Genomic DNA, 19,011 nt, shown 5'->3' with positions numbered 1-19,011 from the left:
TTTCTGAGAATTCAGTTGTCAATCCACATGATGCCCTCCTTCCTGCCCAGTGTGTCTTGGCGTTCCATATGAACCAGATGGTCTGCTTGCCCTCCTTCCTGTCTAGGACAGCCCAGGGAAGGAATACCATAGCAGGGTGTTTGGGCTACAAGGGGTGGGGGGATTGGGACTACTGTTCCTCTGGCATGATCCAGGTGAGCCATATGCCTCACCCAGTGCACGCTAAACAGCATGACTGGGGGTAGCGGAGCAAGGTTCTGCGCTCAATCAAGTCCAATCCAGGGATCGGCTAAATTGGGAGTGGCCATTAGGGACCAGGAGCACCAGTCTGAACAACTTACCATCTACTAAATGTAGAGAAAAATACTGGAACATTTCCAGAGCACCAAGTTATACCGGTGAGTTCACTGGAAAAGCCTAGCTTTTTCTCTACCTCTATCTGCTGGTAGGAGGGGATAACACCTACTTGTTCAGGATAGTGTAGCCTTAGAAGACAAGGAAAGTGGCATTTATACTTACATGGTGCATAAATGACATAGTGCATAAATGTGTAAATACCAATTTCAGAAAGCCATTGTTTACACACGGAAATCCACACCACATAGAGATTTTGAGAGGGCATGGTTTGGGCAGGACTAAAATCCTTTTGTGTTTTTTTCCATTTTACATAGGGATTATGTACATATGGGGGGGGAACTCCCACATTGGGATTTATACCTGCTCAAAAGCACATGCAGATTTTTAAAATGTGCATGTTTCATCCATGGCTTTACATGATAGATTAAGGGAGTTATTCTCCTTAATCCCAAGTAATTTATATCCTCCAAAATTAACCAAGTTAAAAATATAGCCTTACTACATATATAAGTTTGCAGAATTGGGAAGCTACACATGTAAAGCCATTTCCATGTATAATCACCTCCATGTGGAAGCTACAGGGTCCATGCCATTCATTTTTCTAATGTGTATCTTTGCAAAATTGCTGCTCCCTCTGTACGTGATGGCAAATACATGTGCATTCCTGCAGATATTTTGGAAAAGTCTCTGTATCGGCAGATCCAGTTCTAAAATATCACCAGAATTAAGCATGTTCAGACCTAGATACCTCAATTCCAACCTCTAAATTCTATGTAAAATGGGGCTCTATGCCACCTTAAGATTTTAATCTGGAGAAAACTTTCATAAGCATAGATTGCTATACCCTTACCTCACTTTCTAAAAAGAAAAGCACCAGCATGCGGATAAGGTTGCCATTGGGACTATTTCGCCCTCTGCTCTTCGCCAATGCTTCCTCTGCTTGTGGGTCATGCCTACTGAACAATCTAAAAATACAAAAATGCTTTGTTAACTTCTCACTCACAACTCACTCATGAAGTAACAGAGACGGCAAATATGACATGGCAATCCCATTAGTATACTACTACTAAACCAAAAAGGGAATTGGACAACAGCATTCTGAATATAAAGGAAACACAAGATTTGGTTTAAAACATACAACACTGCCCTCTCAGATGATGAAAAACTACCACTAAAAAAAAAAAAAGGTTTCAGAATATACAAAAATAAATAGAGAGAGGCTGGCACATACAGAAATCCAAGCACATGGTCATGAAAAGAATAAACTCCACTAGCAGTATAAAATTTTTGTGGAATTAAGAATTTCCATTTGTATGGAACTGCTTTATATAAAGTGGAACCCTGATGACACACAATGATTGGGATCCATAAAATATCACTGTGTTAAATGTGGAGTCGTGTTATGGCTGGCTGGAGTGCTTTTCATGCAGGCACGGGGGTTGGCCCCACCCTGGCAAAGCTAGACATTGGGCTAGAGTGTTTTTCATGCAGGCACGGGGGTGGACCCCACCCTGCTGTAGCTAGAAAATGCAGACAGAGGAGCTGTATGTATTAAAAAAGGGGAACCAAGACATGATCATGTTATCTGTGGATTCATGTTATTGTGGGGTACTTTATATCAGGATTCCAAAGTATAATCATTCCACTCTGTCAATGAGTTCATGGAAGAGGAATAGAATTGCTATAAAAATGTCAATTCACTTTGAAACAAAACAGCAAATCTATGACACCTAATAACCTGAAATGGCACAACTTGGAAAACTTGCTGGACAAAATTAAGTAAGTACATAATTTTAGTGTCACTCATTTATTAGCATCCTCAACAAACTAGTCCAGAACCTGTGGATGGAGACACTGTGCGATTTGCTTCTTAAGGGGTCCTTGCAGATTTTGATACTCTGTATTTGTCTCCAAAAGGAAAGTGGACAGACTGTACAGCTCCTGGACTGCTCTTCTAACGTGTTCCTGAACTAGTTAGTCAAATGTGTGTCAGAAGAGAAGGGGGCTCCCTTCTTTGAGGTCCATGCTCACTGAATAATAAAGAATAAATTTATCTTGGAGCTGGGGTGATACTCTGAGTTCTTCCTCTCCTCTCCCCCCCCCCCCAAAAAAAAAAAAAAAAAATCTCTGCAGCTATTTTATTTAAAGTACAAAGTGGAAGTTTTCTGTACTTCCCTCAAATTAGTGGAGACAGAGCTCTGTTATCAAGTTTGTGCTGTTATTTCAGTAAGATGTAAACTATTTACTTTTCTGGCAGCACCCAGGGGAAACTGAGTTTTACAACATGACAGCTGACCATCAGTTGACTTGGTCTTGTACATGAGGCCAAACTAGTGGGCTTGGCTACTCTCGCAGCCTGAGACTTTCTGGTAATTGGCATGTTGCACTTCAGCAGTTAGGCCCTGCTAGCGGTGACCATGGTGGTTCCTTTACTAACGATTTACCTTTTCAAGGTGCCTGCTCCCCCACTTTCACTTGTACAAGATAGAGATAGTTTGATTTTGAGGAGTACAGGAGTTTAATGGGTGCCTTTTTTTCAGTTTCGAGACTGCGAGTTCCAAATGTAGGATGGACTTTCTCCTCGGTTTCTCTCTTCTAAAATTCTCCCTTCTAAAGCTGAATGAAGCTCTATTTTTACTGCAATAAGACCTGATCCTTTCAGCCTATTGCTTATTCTGAGCTAGCAATTTTGCTACAGTTAGCCCTGAGGGACCTTGGGCACTAAGCTGCACATCTCTATTAAATAGAGGATGATCCTTAGGAACATATTCTAAAAACTACGGGTTTTTCCTTTGTGGCAGTTCATGAGGGAGACTGAGCATGTGCCATGGATCCTTCCATAGCAAATATCTTCAAGGTGGTGTCCAATACTGTTCCGCTGCACTTAAGATTCCTTACTTTGAGGGGTCTACAGTATAAGACACGAACTTCAACTGAAAGGACAGAGTCTTCTGAAATATCTAGGCTGGGGCATTGGCTGAGTATTTCTATTGCCCGCATATCTGAAGTAATCCTTCAGATGATTTTTTTGTATACAGTTCCCAGAGGAACACATTCTGAGCAGTCATTGGACCTCATGGATCTTATTCATTTGCCAGGTTGAGTTAAGCCAGAACCCAGACTTTTTGTGGATATATTATTTTAATGGGAATTTTTTTTAATGACACCTACATAAGTACATAAGTATTGCCATACTGGGAAAGACCAAAATGTCCATCGAGCCCAGCATCCTGTTTCCAACAGTGGCCAATCCAGGTCACAAATACCCGGCAAGATCCCAAAAATGTACAAAACATTTTTAGGATCACAGTGCAGGATAAATAGTCATTTTACTTTCAGCAGGAATTTTTCTTACTTTCTTCGAGTCAATATCTCTAGTAACAGGAGTTTTCTCCTTTCTTCTTATGGAAATTTTTGATCATTAGTTATTTTTCCTTATTCGGCCAGAGGATGTTCTCCTTGAAAGTAGTTGGACTAGCTCTTCACTGCTTGTCTCTTCTGAACATAAGAGCTTTTCTTAGGGGATTCCTAACTTGCAAGGATCCTGAGATGTTTTACATGTTCTACAATATGAACATATAAAAACGTCTTACATAAGAATGTCCAATATGAGTCACACCAAAGGATCATTTAGCCTAGTTATCCTGCTTCCAACAGTGGCCAATCCGGGTCACAAGTACTGGACAGAATCCTTAGTAACTGAAAAATCCCATGCTACCGATTCCAGAAATAAGAAGTGGCTTTCCTCCCATCTAACTTAGCAACAGTTTATGGACTCTTCAAGAACCTCCAAGGTGCCTGCCTTTCAGCTTAAGACAGTATATTAATGGATGGCTCAGCAGCTAACTCTTATTTACTTAAATATTCAGGCGCTTTTTTCTCCTAAGTTACTAAACATATAGCAGTGCCAGTATAAGATTCATGCTGTCCTGGCTGAGGCAATGACATGTAGCTTTGCAAACAGGTCCAGTCTCAGTGGTTTCTACTCTATCCTAGGAGTTTTAAGTCTTAGCTAAGCTCGTGCTTATTAGGTTTGTATGTTTAAAAAAAAATTAATGCTGTTTTCAGCCTTTCAGAATCTTGTCCTCAGGTGGGGGAATATGCATGTTGTCACTTGGTTGACTTCTTCTGAGATATTCACTGCTAGGCAGATGAGATAAGACTTAAAGGCCATTCTGACGTGTAGGATACCACTTCAATAGATTAAAAACTCAAAATAATAAATTAGGTTTTTAATTTTTAGCAGGCAGGTTGTACACACAGCTACTTCTAGAGCATTAATTAGGAGTAGCTGGATGTTCCAGCTGGCACTCAACAGGACGGGGAAGGAATGCCATCCTCCTTTGGAGTGCTCTGATTTTCCTAATTCTTCCTTGAGTCTTTCCTAATTTAGGAGCAAGCGTAGGGTTTGCCACGGACAGCGCAGGTCGCTGATCATTGGGGATGAATAGGTTTAGCATGCATTTGCATACTACTTGCGCTAAGAGCCCTGTTTTACATGCATTTGTATGCTAGTTGCATTGAGAAGAGGAGTGGCCTAGTGGTTAGAGTGGTGGACTTTGGTCCTGGGGAACTGGGTTTGATTCCCACTGCAGGCACAGGCAGCTCCTTGTGAGTCTGGGCAAGTCACTTAACCCTCCACTGCCCCAGGTACAAATAAATACCTGTATATAATATGTAAGCCGCATTGAGCCTGCTATGAGAGGGAAAGCGCGGGGTATAAATGTAAGAAAAATAAAATAAGTGCGTTGTTTCACATGCTTGGGGGCTCTGATCATGGGGCGGTAGCAAACGCAGGCGCTAGTATGGAATTAACAGCCTGTAGCACCTATGTTTGCTTCTGATCATTGGCCCAAAAGTCATACAGTATCTCTTAATGCCACCTTATAGAAGATTTCACCTTCTCTCAAAAGATATATTTCTGTCAATGAGATTAGTATCTCTCTTTTGTAGTTTATTCACTCCATATACTCTGTTTAGACACTTCATTTCTATTAATTGCAATTCACCGTATGGAGATGTCAGCTACAATATTCCAGGCTCTATAGGTCATCCAGAATGCAGCACGTTTGATCGTGCCCTCTATATCCTCAGCTGCATTTGCAAACAGAGAGAACAATGCACAGTTCTGTCATTGAAATTACCCGATTACACCAAATGCACCTTTTGAAGCCATTGGGGATCTTTCTGGACATTGAGAAAAAGATCACGGCCATATTAAACTGCACAATTTGGAAATGGAAAAAGGGGCAGTATTCAAATCAAGGTCAGAGCTCCGGCCTCGAAGGGCCTAGCAACACAGAAAATAAAGGAAACTTTAGAGGCTGAAAAACTAAAAGAAATTATTAGGATAAATTAAAGGAAAAAAATGATCCACGGGGACCGAAAACCTGCAAAGGCACAGTAGAAAAATACACATACTTAAGAAAGCGAATGATACATACCTGTAGCAGGTGTTCTCAGAGGACAGCAGGCTGATTGCTCTCACGACTGGGTTGACGTCCACGGCAGCCCCCACCAACCAGAAGAAACTTTGCGGGCGGTCCCGCATGCAGGGCATGCCCAACGTGCATGCGCGGCCGTCTTCCCGACCGTGCGCGATTGTTCCCGCTCAGTTGAATGAGAAACAAAGGAATGAGTAAACGCAACTCCAAAAGGGAGGAGGGAGGGTAGGTGAGAACAATCAGCCTGCTATCCTCGGAGAACACCTGCTACAGGTATGTATCGATCGCTTTCTCCCAGGACAAGCAGGCTGCTTGTTCTCACGACTGGGGTATCCCTAGCTCTCAGGCTCACTCAAAACAAGAACCCCGGTCAATAGAACCTCGCAACGGTGAGGGCAGAACAGAAATTGACCTACGAAGAACAACTAACTGAGAGTGCAGCCTGACCAGAATAAAATCGGGTCCTGGAGGGTGGAGTTGGATTCAAACCCCAAACAGATTCTGCAGCACCGACTGCCCGAACCGACTGTCGCATCAGGTATCCTGCTGAAGGCAGTAATGTGATGTGAATGTGTGGACAGATGACCACGTCGCAGCCATGCAAATCTCTTCAATAGTGGCTGACTTCAAGTTAGCCACTGACACTGCCATAGGTCTAACACTATGAGCCGAGACATGACCCTCAAGAGCCAGCCCAGCCTGGGCGTAAGTGAAGAAAATGCAATCTGCTAGCCAATTGGAAATGGTGCGTTTCCCGACAGTGAACCTCTTCCTATTGGGGTCAAAAGAAATAAACAATTGGGCAGACTGTCTGTGGGGCTGTGTCTGCTCCAGATAGAAGGCCAACGCTCGCTTGCAGTCCAATGTGTGCAACTGACGATCAGCAGGGCGGGTATGTGGTCTGGGAAAGAATGTTGGCAAGACAATTGACTGGTTAAGATGGAACTCCGACACCACCTTTGGCAGGAACTTAGGGTGAGTACTACCCTGTTATGATGAAATTTGGTATAAGGAGCATGAGCTACCAGGGCTTGAAGCTCACTGACTCTACGAGCTGAAGTAACTGCCAACAAGAAAATGACCTTCCAGGTCAAGTACTTCAGATGGCATGAATTCAGTGGCTCAAAAGGAGGTTTCATCAGCTGGGTGAGGACGACGTTGAGATCCCATGACACTGCAGGAGGCTTGAAAGGGGGCCTTGTCAAAAGCAAGCCTCTCATGAATCTAACGACTAAAGGCTCTCCAGAGATGGCTTTACCCTCTACACGATGATGGTAAGCACTAATCGCACTAAGGTGATTCCTTACTGAGTTGGTCTTGAGGCCAGACTCTGATAAGTGCAGAAGGTATTCAAGCAGGTTCTGTGCAGGACAAGAGCGAGGTTCTAGGGCCTTGCTCTCACACCAAACGACAAACCTCCTCCACTTAAAAAAGTAACTCTTTTTAGTGAAATCCTTTCTGGAGGCAAGCAAGACGCGGGAGACACCTTCAGACAAACCCAACGAAGAAAAGTCGACGCCCTCAACATCCAGGCCATGAGAGCCAGAGACTGAAGGTTGGGGTGCAGAAGCGCTCCGTCGTTCTGCGAAATGAGAGTCGGAAAACACTCCAATCTCCACGGTTCTTCGGAGGACAACTCCAGAAGTAGAGGGAACCAGATCTGACGGGGCCAAAAAGGCGCTATCAGAATCATGGTGCCATGGTCTTGCTTGAGCTTCAGTAAGGTCTTCCCCACCAAAGGTATGGGAGGATAAGCATACAGGAAGCCGGTCCCCCAATGGAGGAGAAAGGCATCCGACGCCAGTCTGCCGTGTGCCAGTAGTCTGGAACAGAAGAGAGGCAGCTTGTGGTTGGTCTGAGAGGCGAAAAGTTCCACCGAGGGAGTGCCCCACTCTCGGAAGATCTTGAGTACCACTCTGGAATGGAGCGACCACTCGTGCGGTTGCATGACTCTGCTCAGTCCGTCGGCCAGACTGTTTACGCCTGCCAGGTATGTGGCTTGGAGAAGCATGCCGAACTGGCAAGCCCAACGCCACATCCCGACGGCTTCCTGACACGGGGGGGGGGGGGGGGGGGGGGCGAGATCTGGTGCCCCCCTGCTTGTTGATGTAATACATTGCAACCTGATTGTCTGTCCGAATTTGGATGATTTGGTAGGACAGCCGATCTCTGAAGGCCTTCAGTGCGTTCCAGACCGCTCGGAGCTCCAGGAGGTTGATCTGAAGATCCTGTTCCTGGAGGGACCACAGTCCCTAGGTGTGGAGTCCATCGACATGGGCTCCCCACCCCAGGCGAGATGCATCCGTTGTCAGCACTTTCGTGGGCTGCAGAATTTGGAATGGATGTCCCAGGGTCAAATTGGTCTGAATGGTCCACCAGTGCAGCGAATTGCGGCAACTGATGGACAGACAGATGACATCTTCTAGATTCCCGGTAGCTTGACACCACTGGGAAGCTAGGGTCCATTGAGCAGGTCTCATGTGAAGGCGAGCCATGGGAGTCACATGAACCGTGGAGGCCATATGACCCAGGAGTCTCAACATCTGCCGAGCTGTGACCTGCCGAGACGCTCTAGTCTGAGAGGCAAGGGATAGAAGGTTCTGCGCCCTTGCTTCGGTAAGAAAGGCCTGAGAATTCAGCAGCACTCCTATGAATTCCAGAGATTGGACTGGCTGGAGATTGGACTTCGGGTAATTTATCACAAACCCCAGCAGCTCCAAAAGGTGGATAGTGCACTGCATGGACCGAAGAGCTCATGCCTCCGAGGTGCTCTTGACCAGCCAATCGTCGAGATACGGGAACACTTGCACTCCCAGCTTGCGTAGATACGCCGCAACCACCACGAGACACTTCATGAACACCCGTGGTGCAGAGGCGAGCCCAAAGGCAGTACACAATACTGAAAGTGTGCCATCTTTGAACGACACAAACTTTAGTTGCAGAAAGTGGTACTCGGGTACAGTATTCCCGATAATACTAGAGAGGGAACTAAGGGGATCTATTCTCCAAGAATAATGCTATTATGTTTAGAACCATGATCCAATAGGATTCTACTAATAGGCAACTCCACCGCATATGGATAAAGGTAGTGCCAATAGAACTGCAACCTCTCCAGAGTGGTGAGATTGTGGATTCCCACTTGTGAAGTTGATATAGGGTGAGAAATGTACTCAAAAGAAGTATCAACTGTGTGCTAAAAAATGACAGAGAAATTGAACATCTAAAATAGGGGGGTGTAGCAGGGATCAGGACTGGGACTGGTGCTATTTAACATATTTGTAAATGATATGGAAATTGGAAAGAGTAAGGAGATTAAATTTGCAGATGACATGTTAAAACACATGTGGACTGTGAAAAATTGCAGGAAGACCTGAAGAAATGGGAAGACTGGGCATCCAAATGGCAGATGAAATTTAATGTGGACAAATACAAAGTGATGCATAATAATTCGAATCATAGCTACTTTGGGTCCACCATGGGGGTCAGCACACAAGAAAATGATCTAGGTGTCGTTGTAGATAATATGCTGAAATCCTCTACTCAGTGCACGTCAGTGGCCAATAAAGCAAACAGGATGCTAGGAATTAATAGGAAAGGGGTGGTAAATAAGATAAAAAATACTATAATGCCTCTATATTATTCCATGGTGTGACCTCACCTTGAGTATTGCGTTTAGTTATCATTGCCATATCTCAAAAAAGATATAGCAGAATTAGAAAAGGTTCAAAAAAGAGTGGCCAAAATGATAACGGGGATGGAACTCCTCTCGTATGAGAGAAGAAAAAAGAGGTTAGGGATTTTCAGCTTGGAAAAGAGATGGATGAGGGGAAACATGATTGAGGTCTACAAAACCCTGAGTGATGTAGAATGAGTAGAAGTGAATTGATTTTTTACTCATTCCAAAAGTACAAAGACTAGGGGACATTCAAGGAAGTTATATGGAAATACTTTAAAAACAAATACAAGGAAATATTTTTTTTACTCAACTAATAGTTAAGCTCTAGAAGTCTTTGCTGGAGGATGTGTTAACGGCAGTTAGTATATCTTGGTTTAAAAAAAACTTTGGACAACTTCTCAGAGGAAAAGTCCATAGTCTGCTATTGAGCAGACATAGGGAAGCTACTACTTGCCCTGGGATTGGTAGCATGGAACGTTTTCACTATTTAGGTTTCTGCCAGGTACTTGTGACCTGGTTTGGCCAGTGTTCAAAAAAGAATACTGGGAAAGATTGACCATTGGTCTGACCCAGTATGACTATTCTTATGTAAAATTATATTCCAATACTATTCTACCCAGCCAAGAGGTAAAGCCATCTCTTCCATGAAAAGATAAACCTTCCTAGTTAAGTTTCTGTAATAATTTGCATAATTAGGAGTAAATAACTGATCTAAATGGTTGGAAATATTGATTCCCAAGTAACAAAATTTAGATGTCCATCTCAAGCTTCATAAAAAACAGATACATTTTATTATTTAGGTGTACTTGCAGGACATTATTAGATTTTTCAAGATTGTGTAGCCAGAGATCAAACTAAACTAAAGCAAAGAACACTGGGAGATATTTGTCTAGGTCTCTCAAGTAAAGCAAGGTGTTGACAGCATATAACGAAAGTTTACATACTTCTCCGCCAGCTGATATTCCTTTATAGAGCTAGACATTTCTAACAGGATAGCAAGAGGTTAAAGGGCAAGGGCAAATAATAAGGGCAACAAGGAGCAACCTATTTGCCTAGTACAAAACCATTGTTGAGATACTGAGATATTGGAGAGAATTTTAAGCTGAAAACCAATATGGGCATTATCTGACAAAAATGAAGATACTCATCTGTAGCAGGTATTCTCAGAGGACAGCAGGCTTCAGATTCTCACAAGTGGGCGATGCCAATCCACGTCACCTGGTCTAGCATTTTGCCAAAGCTAAAAACAGAGCTTTGTGGAGCATGAACCACACTCCACCATGCATGCATGAGTGCCTTCCCACCTGTCGTGTGAACCCACTGTCTTCAGAGAATGAAGATACATACCTTTAGCAGGTATTCTCCGAGGACAGCAGGCTGGACATCATCACACATGGGTCGTCGTCTGTGACGGCCCAGGCGTTAAAAGCAACACTTTCTCAAAAGATTTGGCTTTACCCCGATGTAACCAAATTGACCCAAGAAAAAAGGAAAATGTTTCTATCTATGAGGTCCAAAGTTGTTGATAAAGGGGGGAATTTCCTCTTGGCTTACCCGTGTAAATGTCTTATAAGGCTTAATCAGACAAAATATGTTTTTTATGTTCCTGATCAGCTTAAATCCTTTCTGGAAGCAGAACAGAGTCAGAGTTAAAAGAAATGTAGAGAAAAACGACTCCAATTTGGATAAATTATTTGATAATTTGTTTATTGTTAAACTTCACTAATACCTAGCCCCCTTTTCTTTTTCTTCAGCCTAATTTAGGTTTTGAGGTCTAAGTAAGCCAGACTGTATTGGATTGTAAGATTGAAATGATTTATGCTTGTTTAATTATTAAGGCTGTGTTTAACTTGACAGTTATTATACCTGTTAAAGTTTTGCAAATAATAATAAAAAAATTATTAATAATTAAAAAAAAAAAAAAAAAAAAAAAACAACACTTAAAAAAAAAAAAATTCTAGCAGCGACGTGGGGGCGCGTGGTGACAATGCACCGCACATGCGCGAGTGACTTTCCGCCCGCGACACCCCCCTCAGTTATATGAAAAGCAAACAAGAAGAACAACTCCAAAGGGGAGGAGGGTGGGTTGTGATGATGTCCAGCCTGCTGTCCTCGGAGAATACCTGCTACAGGTATGTATCTTCATTTTCTCCGAGGACAAGTAGGCTGGAAATCATCATGCATGGAGTATCCCTAGCACCCAGGCTCACTCAAAACAATGAACACTGGTCAATTGGGCCTCGCAACGGTGAGAACATAACTGAGATTGACCTGAAAACAAACACAACTAAGTGAGAGTGCAGCCTGGAACAGAACAGAAATGGGCCTAGGAGGGTAGAGTTGGATTCTAAACCCCAAACAGATTCTGTAGCACCGACTGCCCAAACAGACTGTCACATCGGGTATCCTGCTGAAGGCAGTAGTGAGATGTGAATGTGTGGACAGATGACCACGTTGCAGCCTTGCAAATTTCTTAAATGGAGGCTGACTTTAAGTGAGCCACTGACACAGCCATGGCTCTAACATTATGAGCCATGACATGGCCTTCTAAAGTCAACCCAGCTTCGGCATAAGTGAAGCAAATGCAATCTGCTAGCCAATTGGAGATGGTGCGTTTTCCGATGGCAACTCCCATCAAAAGAAACAAACAACTGGGAGAACTGTCGATAGGGCTTTGTCCGCGCCACGTAAAAGGCTAATGCTCTCTTACAGTTCAAGGTGTGCAACTTGTCCTCACCAGGGCGGGTGTGAGGACGGGGAAAAAATGTTGGCAAGACAACTGACTGGTTCAGATGGAACTCCGACACCACCTTCGGCAAGAACTTAGGATGAGTGCGGAGGACTACTCTGTTATGATGAAATTTAAAATAAGGCGCATGGACTACCAGGGCTTGGAGCTCACTGACTACGAGCTGAAGTAACAGCCACCAAGAAAATGACCTTCCAGGTCAAATACTTCAGATGGCAGGAGTTCAGTGGCTCAAAAGGAGGTTTCATCAGCTGGGTGAGAACGACATTGAGATCCCATGACACTGTAGGAGGTTTGACAGGGGGCTTAGACAAAAGCAAACCTCTCATGAAACGAACAAAAAAAGGCTGTCCAGAGATAGGCTGACCCTCTACACGTTGATGATAAGCACTGATTGCACTAAGATGGACCCCTATTGAGTTAGTCTTAAGACCAGTGTGATGGAAAATATTAAGAATTGATTTCCAGTTTTACTTTAATCGACAATACATTTTTAAAATCCCCTGTCTTTGACACAAAAGTGACTTTCCTGGTATATCTCAAAGAACAGGCTGGAAGGAATGAGATAAGGCACCTCTCTAAGAACAATGTATGTCCCTGAAGCTAGCTTGGACAGAAGGGAGGTGGTGCAGGAGATAAGGCACCTCCCAAGAACAATGTATGCCCCTGAAGCTAGCTTGGACAGAAGGGAGGTGCAAGAGATAAGGCACCTCCCAAGAACAATGTATGTCCTTGAAGCCAGCTTGTGCAGAAGGGGGGGCGGGTGCTCTTGAGGTTCGGTAAATGATTCACCTGGCCAGTGGTTTGTTTTCTTGAACCGAGAGAGTGTGACGGCATCCCCATGCACATTTCTGGATAAGTTTTAGCTTAAAAAGGAGGCTTGTTGCGGTGGAACTCTGGGACTCATTCTGTGGATGGATGCATCGTGCAGAAAAGACTTGTTCCTGGTCTGAACGCTTCAGGCTTTCGCTGCAACGGGCCTCCCAGCTGATGAGATAAGGGCCAGAATGATGTAATTCCTGACCAGTGATGATGATGTATGTATAAAGCGAATGCTACATACCTGTAGAAGGTATTCTCCGAGGACAGCAGGCTGATTGTTTTCACTGATGGGTGACGTCCACGGCAGCCCCTCCAATCGGAAACCTCACTAGCAAAGGCCTTTGCTAGTCCTCGCGTGCCCATACGCATCGCGCATGCGCGGCCGTCTTCCCGCCCGAACCGGATCGTGTTCGTCAGTCCCATATGTAGCAAGACAAAGACAAGGGAAGACACAACTCCAAAGGGGAGGCGGGCGGGTTTGTGAGAACAATCAGCCTGCTGTCCTCGGAGAATACCCTCTACAGGTATGTAGCATTCGCTTTCTCCGAGGACAAGCAGGCTGCTTGTTCTCACTGATGGCCCCCAGGCTCACTCAAAACAACAAACATGGTCAATTGGGCCTCGCAACGGCGAGGACATAACTGAGATTGACCTAACAATTTATCCAACTAACTGAGAGTGTAGCCTGGAACAGAACAAACATGGGCCTAGGGGGGTGGAGTTGGATTCTAAACCCCGAACAGATTCTGAAGCACTGACTGCCCGAACCGACTGTCGCGTCGGGTATCCTGCTGCAGGCAGTAATGAGATGTGAATGTGTGGACAGATGACCACGTCGCAGCTTTGCAAATCTCTTCAATAGTGGTTGAATTCAAGTGGGCTACCGACGCTGCCATGGCTCTAACATTATGAGCCGTGACATGACCCTCAAGAGCAAGCCCAGCCTGGGCGTAAGTGAAGGAAATGCAATCTGCTAGCCAATTGGATATGGTGCGTTTCCCCACAGCCACTCCCCTCCTGTTGGGGAACAAACAATTGGGCGGACTGTCTGTTGGGCTGTGTCCGCTCCAGATAGAAGGCCAATGCTCTCTTTCAGTCCAATGTGTGCAGCTGACGTTCAGCAGGGCAGGAATGAGGATGGGGAAAGAATGTTGGCAAGACAATTGACTGGTTCAGATGGAACTCCGACACAACCTTTGGCAAGAACTTAGGGTGAGTGCGGAGGACTACTCTGTTATGATGAAATTTGGTGTAAGGGGCCTGGGCTACCAGGGCCTGAAGCTCACTGACTCTACGAGCTGAAGTAACTGCCACCAAGAAAATGACCTTCCAGGTCAAGTACTTCAGATGGCAGGAGTTCAGTGGCTCAAAAGGAGGTTTCATCAGCTGGGTGAGAACGACATTGAGATCCCATGACACTGTAGGAGGTTTGACAGGGGGCTTAGACAAAAGCAAACCTCTCATGAAGCGAACAACTAAAGGCTGTCCTGAGCTCGGCTTACCTTCCACACGGTAATGGTATGCACTAAGGTGAACCCTTACAGAGTTGGTCTTGAGACCAGACTCAGACAAGTGCAGAAGGTATTTAAGCAGGGTCTGTGTAGGACAAGAGCGAGGATCTAGGGCCTTGCTGTCACACCAGACGACAAACCTCCTCCATAGAAAGAAGTAACTCCTCTTAGTGGAATCTTTCCTGGAAGCAAGCAAGATGCGGGAGACACCCTTTGACAGACCCAAAGAGGCAAAGTCTACGCTCTCAACATCCAGGACGTGAGAGCCAGAGACTGGAGGTTGGGATGCAGAAGCGCCCCTTCGTCCTGTGTGATGAGGGTCAGAAAACACTCCAATCTCCACGGTTCTTCGGAGGATAACTCCAGAAGAAGAGGGAACGAGATCTGACGCGGCCAAAAAGGAGCGATCAGAATCATGGTGCCTCGGTCTTGCTTGAGTTTCAACAAAGTCTTCCCCACCAGAGGTATGGGAGGATAAGCATACAGCAGACCTTCCCCACAGTCCAGGAGGAAGGCATCCGATGCCAGTCTGCCGTGGGCCTGAAGCCTGGAACAGAACTGAGGGACTTTGTGGTTGGCTCGAGATGCAAAGAGATCTACCAAGGGGGTGCCCCACACCTGGAAGATGTGGCGCACCACACGGGAATTGAGCGACCACTCTTGAGGTTGCATAATCCTGCTCAACCTGTCGGCCAGACTGTTGTTTACGCCTGCTAGATATGTGGCTTGGAGCAACATGCCGTGACGGCGAGCCCACAGCCACATGCTGACGGCTTCCTGACACAGGGGTCGAGATCCGGTGCCCCCCTGCTTGTTGATGTAATACATGGCAACCTGGTTGTCTGTCTGAATTTGGATAATTTGGTGGGACAGCCGATCTCTGAAAGCCTTCAGAGTGTTCCAGACCGCTCGTAACTCCAGGAGATTGATCTGCAGATCGCGTTCCTGGAGGGACCAGCTTCCCTGGGTGTGAAGCCCATCGACATGAGCTCCCCACCCCAGGAGAGACGCATCCGTGGTCAGCACTTTTTGTGGCTGAGGAATTTGGAAAGGACGTCCCAAAGTCAAATTGGACCAAATCGTCCACCAATACAGGGATTTGAGAAAACTCGTGGACAGGTGGATCACGTCTTCTAGATTCCCAGCAGCCTGAAACCACTGGGAAGCTAGGGTCCATTGGGCAGATCTCATGTGAAGGCGGGCCATGGGAGTCACATGAACTGTGGAGGCCATGTGGCCCAGCAATCTCAACATCTGCCGAGCTGTGATCTGCTGGGACGCTCGCACCCGCGAGACGAGGGACAACAAGTTTGTTGGCTCTCGTCTCTGGGAGATAGGCGCGAGCCGTCTGGGAATCCAGCAGAGCTCCTATGAATTCGAGTTTCTGCACTGGGAGAAGATGGGACTTTGGATAATTTATCACAAACCCCAGTAGCTCCAGGAGGCGAATAGTCATCTGCATGGACTGCAGAGCTCCTGCCTCGGATGTGTTCTTCACCAGCCAATCGTCGAGATATGGGAAAACGTGTACTCCCAGCCTCCGAAGTGCCGCTGCTACTACAGCCAGGCACTTCGTGAACACTCTGGGCGCAGAGGCGAGCCCAAAGGGTAGCACACAGTACTGGAAGTGACATGTGTCCAACTGAAATCGCAGATACTGTCTGTGAGCTGGCAGTATCGGGATGTGTGTGTAGGCGTCCTTCATGAAAAGCTTTCAACCTCCCTCCGACAGGCAGGTCGCCCGGCACTCACACTAGGATGTCGGCTATGCTCTGCTGGAGCCAGTCAAAAGCTCGTCCCTTGCTTTTGCTGGGGAGCCGAGGGGCCTTGCTGAGGCGCACGCTGCTGACGAGAGCGAGCGCGCTGGGGCTTAGCCTGGGCCGCAGGCTGTCGAGAAGGAGGATTGTACCTACGCTTGCCAGAAGAGTAGGGAACAGTCTTCCTTCCCCCCAAAAATCTTCTACCTGTAGAGGTCGAGGCTGAAGGCTGCCGGCGGGAGAACTTGTAGAAAGCGGTATCCCGCTGGTGGAGCTGCTCTACCACCTGCTCGACTTTCTCTCCAAAAATATTATCCGCACGGCAAGGCGAGTCCGCAATCCGCAGCTGGATTCTATTCTACAGGTCGGAGGCACGCAGCCATGAGAGTCTGCGCATCACCACACCTTGAGCAGAGGCCCTGGACACAACATCAAAGGTGTCATACACCCCTCTGGCCAGGAATTTTCTGCACGCCTTCAGCTGCCTGACCACCTCCTGAAATGGCTTGGCTTGCTCAGGGGGGAGCTTGTACACCAAGCCCGCCACTGCCGCACATTGTTCCGCATGTGTATGCTCGTGTAGAGCTGGTAGGACTGAATTTTGGCCACGAGCATAGAAGAATGGTAGGCCTTCCTCCCAAAGGAGTCCAAGGTTCTAGAGTCCTTGCCCGGGGGCGCCGAAGCATGCTCCCTAGAACTCTTGACCTTCTTTAGGGCCCAATCCACAACTCCAGAGTCGTGAGGCAACTGAGTGCGCATCAGCTCTGGGTCCCCATGGATCCGGTACTGGGACTCGATCTTCTTGGGAATGTGGGGATTACTTAATGGCTTGGTCCAGTTCGCCAGCAATGTCTTTTTTAGGACGCTTCCTTAGGTGGAGAAGGATAGTCCAGGAGCTCAAACATTTCAGCCCTGGGCTCGTCCTCCACAACCACCGGGAAGGGGATGGCCGTAGACATCTCCCGGACAAAGGAAGCGAAAGACAGGCTCTAGGGAGGAGAAAGCTGCCTTTCAGGAGAGGGAGTGGGATCAGAAGGAAGACCCTCAGACTCCTCGTCAGAGAAATATCTGATGTCTGCCTCCTCTTCCCACGAGGCCTCACCATCGGTGTCAGACACAAGTTCACGGACCTGTGTCTGCAGCCGTGCCCGGTTCGACTCCGTGGAACTACGGCCACGGTGGGAGCGTCGAGAGGTAGACTCCCTCGCCCGCACCGGCGAAGCTCCCTCCGCCGACGTAGTCGGGGAGCCTTCCTGGGAGGCGACCGCAGTCGGTACCGCACGCGGCACCGATGTCGGAGACCTCACCCCAGGCAATGGGCCAGCCGGCGCCTCGCTTGACGGTACCGGTGGCGCAAGCACCCCCGGTACCGGAGGGGTAGGGCGCAACAGCTCTCCCAGGATCTCTGGGAGAACGGCCCGGAGACTCTCGTTCAAAGCGGCTGTGGAAAAAGGCATGGAAGCCGATGCAGGCATCGATGTCAGAGTCTGTTCCGGGCGTGGAGGCTGTTCCGGGCTGTCCAAAGGGGAGCGCATCGACACCTCTTGAACAGTGGGCGAGCGGTCCTCTCGGTGCCGATGCCTACTGGGTGCAGACTCCCTCGGCGACCCAGAGCTCTCGGTGCCGACACGGGAAGGGGACCGGTGTCGATGCTTCTTGTACTTCTTGGGACGAAGCATGTCACCGGAGCTTCCCGGTACCGACGAGGACGTAGAATCCAGCCGTCGCTTCCTCGGGGCCGAGGCCGAAGGAGGTCAGTCTCGGGGGGGGGGGGGGGGGGGCTGTACCGCAGGAGCCCTCAGGGTAGGGGGAGACCCACCCGAAGGCTCACCGCCACCAGCAGGGGAATGGACAGCCCTCACCTGCACTCCAGACGACGCACCACCGTCCGACGACATCAGCAGACCAATGCAGAGGGTCGATGCCTCGATGCACTCGATGCAATCGGGGGCGAGGATGAAGGTCCGGGCACCGACGACGTCAAAGCAGTCGATACTCCCAATGCCGATGAAGAGCCCGAGAACAAAACGTTCCACTGGGCCAATCTCGCTACCTGAGTCCGCTTTTGCAAAAGAGAACACAGACTACAGACCTGCGGGCGGTGCCCAGCCCCCAGACACTGAAGACACGACGCGTGCCTGTCAGTGAGCGAGATTACCCGGGCGCACTGGGTGCACTTCTTGAAGCCGCTGGGAGACTTCGATGTCATGGGTGGAAAAATCGCGCCGGCGAGATCAAAACTCGAAATGGCGAAAATGGCACCTCAAAACAGGGGGAAGAAAAAACTTCCAACCGAGGCCTAAATAGGGTCTACCCCGACGACGAAAGAAAACTTACCGGGGCAAAACTAGAGATACCGGAAGGGGGACAGACCGAAAAGGTCTCCTTCCGAACACCTTTTTTTTTTTTTAAGCGAAGTCAAAACGACGCGCGAGGTGAACTTTCGGGGCGCGAACGGCAAAACACGACCGTACCGAGCGCGGACAAAAGAAGACTGGCTGGCACGAGCCGGTTCGGGCGGGAAGACGGCCGCGCATGCGCATCGGCTAACGAGGACTAGCAAAGGACTTTGCTAGAAAAGTGTTCCGATTGGAGGGGATGCCGTGGACGTCACCCATCAGTGAGAACAAGCAGCCTGCTTGTCCTCGGAGAATAATTGACTCAAAATTGTTTTGATTTTTTTTTTTTTAATATT

The 19,011-nt window shown here is 47.3% G+C and overlaps 1 protein-coding gene across 1 annotated transcript in view; it reads right to left on the bottom strand.

The window, feature by feature from the left end:
• STAG1 (stromal antigen 1) overlaps window positions 1-19,011 on the bottom strand; it is a 1,758,022-nt gene that overhangs the window by 1,002,567 nt on the left and 736,444 nt on the right. Inside the window, 1 exon segment of the mRNA XM_030215628.1 lies at window positions 1,208-1,322. Within this exon segment, the coding sequence (XP_030071488.1) occupies window positions 1,208-1,322 (115 nt within the window).

The sequence above is a fragment of the Microcaecilia unicolor genome, chromosome 10 (assembly GCF_901765095.1).
Source record: "Microcaecilia unicolor chromosome 10, aMicUni1.1, whole genome shotgun sequence".
Lineage (NCBI taxonomy): Eukaryota > Metazoa > Chordata > Amphibia > Gymnophiona > Siphonopidae > Microcaecilia > Microcaecilia unicolor.
The sequence above is the reverse complement of the archived record's forward strand: the minus strand, read 5'-3'. Positions and strand labels throughout refer to the sequence as shown.